Genomic DNA, 4,882 nt, shown 5'->3' on the forward strand with positions numbered 1-4,882 from the left:
AGCAGGACCTACAAGAACCTCTTTGTAACCTTGTAAAATATGTTTATTTTCTCTCCTGATCTAGAATCATGGAATGATTTGGGTTGGAAGGGATGATCATTCAGATCCAAACCCTCTTAGCACACTCAAGAACATGGACAATTTTCCACAGCTCTTGGTCCAACCCCCCCCATGGGCAGGGACACCTCCCAGCAGCCCAGGCTGCTCCAAGCCCCATCCAACCTGCCCTTCAACCCCCCCAGGGATGGGGCAGCCACAGCTTCCCTGGCCAACCTGGCCCAGGCTCTCCCCACCCTCACACTCCACAATTCCCTCCTCAGCTCCAACCTCCAGCTCCCTCTCCCACTTTTCAGCCCTCCCCCTCATCCCATCCCTCCCTGCCCTTGGCCCAAGTCCCTCCCCAGCTTTCCTGGAGCCCCTTCAGGCCCTGGAAGCTGCTCTCAGGTCTCCCTGGAGCCTTCTCCTCTCCAGGCTGTACTTAGATGCTGAAATGAACACAAATCTGAAGGCAGTTTTCAATCTTGGCTTGGATTTAGCAGAATTTAGAAACTTTACCTGAATCTCTTCTTTCATCAGGTAGGAAAGACCAACTTCCTCTTCCTCTTCTCCTTCCCCTAAATCTGAACCACCATCATCTTCATCATCTTCCTCTTCATACTCTCCTGGAGGACCAGCTTCATCCTCATCTTCATCATCATCCTCTTCATCTCCTTCTGAAATGAAGGAGAAAATTATATTTATTAATATCAACTTTAATTAACTCCTCTTTATACAAGCTCAGAGACACCAGGTCAAGGAGGTCATAACACTTTCTTTTCTACAAGTATTTGGGGGTTTTTTAAAATTTATTGTTTAAATGTGGGAAAGAAACATGATTTTAATGAAGTTCATCTTTATCAGGGCTTATCTTTTCCCTGAAGAAAGGCTACCAGTGGTTTCCCATCACAAGCTTCAGGCCTGAACTGGCTTCGTGTGCAAACTCCTGACAATTCCCCAGGGGGAAGAGAAGGATTCCCTGGGGAATCAAACCCTCCAATATTCGAAGGCAAAACCTTTCTCATCACTCTGTTATTTCATCCCTGTGACTCTGAAACACCTACAAGATGATCTCTCTTTTCATCTCAGTGTCTGGAACATCTCAGCACTTTCCCAGCCTCAGTTACAAGAAAATGAGAAGGTGATTTAAGACTTTAATTCATTATCAACTTAGTAACTTATTATCTATTTTCAAATTGCCTTTATTTTCACTTTCCAAGTCCAGATTATTTAGCTTTTTATGTTTGTGGTTTTTTTTTAAACCCAGGCTTCCAAACAACTTATTTTGAGACTATTTCTATCTTTAGTCAAATTTCCTTAAACTCAGAAGGCTCAAAACCTCTTGACAGGAGCTTTTCTCCTGTTAACACCAACCAAGTTCAAAAACCACAAGCACAGAATTGTCACTGCACCCCAGGCTCCATTTCAGCCACAGGTGATTTCAGGAAGTTACCCTCATCATCATCCTCCTCTGAGTCTGGTGCCTCGTTATCTTCCTGATCAAACCCATCCAGGTATGTGATTTGCTGGAGCAGCTCAAAAATGCTGTCCCTGTAATCCTCCAGGTTCGTGATCTCACAGTTGAACAGGTCAAGGCTCTTCAGGTTTTTGAGATTTTGCTGAAAATAAATGAAAAGGGTGGGTTTTGTTGCCTCCCTGGCACTTCACAGCCCCAGCACAGCTCACAACTCCCCCCGCCACCAGCTGCAGGAGGCATTTTGTCCCCACCCCTTCTTTTCTATCCTTTTCTCCCCATTAAACACAAAATTCACTTCAAAAAAAGTTGTTTGCAGCAGGCAGATCCCTTCCAGAATTCTCAGGTCTTTATTTCTGCTCTTGCAGATCAGCCCCTTGGGGTGTTTGTGGAGCTCAACACCCTGGAAGCACCAGAGCTCTGGGCACAGGTTGGGTTGGGTTCTCCTCTCCCCCTTCATCCTCTCCCTCTTCCTCCTCCCTTCTTGTCCAAGCAATCCTGACCAAAACCTTCCCAACTCCAGCAGCCCTTCCCCAAACAGTTCCACTAATTACAGGCACCTCATCAGAATTTACCATCTCAGCAGGAGGTTTCTCTGAACAAGACTAGAAAACTGATGCTACTTTTCTGCACCCCAGAAGGACCCACCTGTGTGGCCTGGAAAGAGTCTAAGATCTACTAAAAAGGGATTGACTTGGGTAAAATAAAAAGTGCTTCACGTGCTCTACTGCTCCCCTGCTGGGTCCAAGCACCAGGAGAGCAGATGAAGAACCTTTATGGGCAGTTTTAAAACTTAACAGGGTCTGTATCAAACCCCTGAAATGTAAGTTATCAGCTAAAGAATTGGGTGCAGAGGTCAGATAGTGACAGGTCGGGCAGCTCCAACCTCCTCCAACCTCCTCCAACCTCCTCCAACCTCCTCCAACCTCCTCCAACCTCCTCCAACCTCCTCCAACCTCCTCCAACCTCCTCCAACCTCCTCCAACCTCCTCCAACCTCCTCCAACCTCCTCCAACCTCCTCCGTCCCCCTCCACCCTCCTCCAACCTCCTCCAACCTCCTCCAACCTCCTCCAACCTCCTCCAACCTCGTGCTTCCCATCTCTGCTCCTGCCTGACACCCTCACCACTGCTCAGCTCCACCAAAGCTCAGGGCAGTTATTTACCAAACTGTTCCTTCACAAACCAAAGACAAGAAGATCAGCAAGGCAGAACTTGACTACTTCTCTTCCAAAGACCAACCAGAAGTTCCAAAACCTCTCATTCCCTACATCCCCACTGAAGGGAGTTTCACAGCAGGACGTTTACAAGTTGGCTCTAACAACCATGGTAGGACCAACTGGGATCCCCACCAACCCCAAACACTTCACCTGAGCAAGAAGCAGAAATAAATCACATGAAACAGGTAAGAATCCTCCTTGATTGAACAACCTGCTCATTTGCAGCCCCCAGAGATCAGTTTGGACCTTTCCACCACAAAAAAAGAATTGATCTTGATAAAAACCAGTATTTATTAAGACATATTTTTCCTCTCTTTGTACTTACAAGAGCTTCCACAGTGCCAAGATCTTTGATTTTGTTGCCACTTAGGTTTAGATATGTGAGATTTGGACATCTTTCTGCAAGGACCTCCAAGCCTCCAGAAATGATGTTGTCACTCAACTCCAACTGTGAGGCAGGGGGGAAAAAAAAAAAAAAAAGAAATTCAGTCATTTTGAACCATTCCAGTCATCAAAATAAAAAAAAAAAATCTCCATCTAAATGGTTGGATTGTTGCCAGCAGATCGAGTTGCCCCTTGACCTGAAGAGTTTTAACCACCAAGGTGGACATTTGTGAAGAGTCCCATGACTCAAACAAGCACTTCACTGAGTTGTTGCTTTGGCTGACAAGAAGTTCCTCCAAGATCACTCTGAGAATTCCAGAGTGTTCCTCAAAACTCCCAGTTTTTAGCAGGATGTGCAACACTGGGGTTCTTTGCCAGCCTTTATTCTGCCAAAGATGGGCAACCCAACGGCCTCTTGTCCACCTCCAACAAGGCACAACCAACCTTCACCTGCTCAACAGACCAGCACTGACTGTCCTAAGTTGACCAAGCTCCATCATCAACTGGAAATACCCAGAACATTTGCAGATTTAAAACAAACAAGCAAACACCACAGGTTGGACAGGACATGGTTACACCTCATGAAGCACCACCCAACCTCAACGGCGCGTGCTGAAAGGCGCAACCACGGGTTGTGTCCCCCCCCATTTCCAAGACTCCTGTGAGGGACACGTACCTTTCGGAGCTTGCTCAACGTGGGGAGCTTGGCCAGTGATGACAACTCAACGTTGGCCATGCTGAGGAACTCCAGCTCCTTGAAGGAATCATTCAACCCTTCGATCTCGCCGTTGCTGGAGCGGCAGTTATCGAGCACCAACTCGGTCACCTTGGGACAGGACAACCAGTCACTCCTCAACTCAACCACCATCACCCACCTCAACCACAGCCTGGAGACTTGGGTTTCAATTTAGACTACACTTGTGGTCTTCAATCACTGACACCCACCCATTTGGGGGCTTTTTTTGTGAAAAACAACAAGTTTCACTCGGCGCGCTTCAATATTCCACACAGAAAACTTGTCATCTAACCCCAAACTTCACTGATGGAGACTTTTCCACCTTCCTCCAGTGTCACCACAGCCCAGGGTAGAAGTCACCCTTGTCCAGGAGTCAACTCCTTGTTTCTAAAGTCAATCATTTCATTGCCCAGATTCAAGATTCTAGAAAAACACCCCATTTTTTCCCCCCGACCCCTCAACCTTCTGGCTCCAGATGATTCCAGCAGCCAGTCCTGCAGGTTAATTAACCCCAATTAAATAATTTCCTCGTGTCAAAGCCACTCAAACCGACGAGATAATCGATAAGAGGTCACGTACTGAGGGGAGAACAAGGAGCAGCCAATTAATTTGCAATTATCTGATCTCCCGTGGAACTCACCGCTCGTTAGAAAGGACCTTCACGAGGCAACTCTTTCCAAAAAAAACTGCACACTTGGAAATAACAACCTCCTGCCCCTCCTCGCTGCACCATTTACCACTTTTAACCAAAATGGTTAAACCACTATGGGTTTCATTCTTCCCACCCCCCCCTAAAACCAAAAACCCAACCAGGACTCCACAAACAAGCCCAAAGTTTCCAAGGAGGCTGCTCAGGGGGGGGGTGGGGGGGGATGAAGGGACCTTCTGATGCCACCAAAGATGCACCAAGACCTTTCCTGCTGCAGGGGAACTCAGGGGAACTGCTTCCGTTGACAGTTTCGAGCACTTTTTGCCCCAAAACTCCAGGGAGGAGGGAGGGACACGATGGGGCTGGACTTTACTCCAGGCACAAC

At 47.3% G+C, this 4,882-nt stretch overlaps 1 protein-coding gene across 4 annotated transcripts in view; it reads right to left on the reverse strand.

Moving 5' to 3' along the window:
* Positions 1-3,980, reverse strand: part of ANP32E (acidic (leucine-rich) nuclear phosphoprotein 32 family, member E) — a 7,432-nt gene extending 3,452 nt beyond the window's left edge. The window contains exons 1-4 of one of the 4 annotated variants that reach the window (XM_009997318.1): positions 3,789-3,980; positions 3,054-3,176; positions 1,490-1,655; positions 556-710 (exon numbers count right to left, since the gene is read on the reverse strand). In XM_009997318.1, coding sequence (XP_009995620.1) covers positions 556-710; positions 1,490-1,655; positions 3,054-3,176; positions 3,789-3,980 — 636 coding nt within the window. Of the gene's footprint in view, positions 1-555; positions 714-1,489; positions 1,656-3,053; positions 3,177-3,788 lie in introns of all 4 variants that reach the window. The other 3 variants (XM_009997319.1, XM_009997317.1, XM_009997320.1) reach the window with 3 other exon arrangements.
* Between the last annotated feature and the right edge of the window lie 902 nt (positions 3,981-4,882).

Source organism: Chaetura pelagica, unplaced genomic scaffold (assembly GCF_000747805.2).
Source record: "Chaetura pelagica isolate M959 unplaced genomic scaffold, ChaPel_1.0 scaffold814, whole genome shotgun sequence".
Classification (NCBI taxonomy): Eukaryota; Metazoa; Chordata; class Aves; order Apodiformes; family Apodidae; genus Chaetura; species Chaetura pelagica.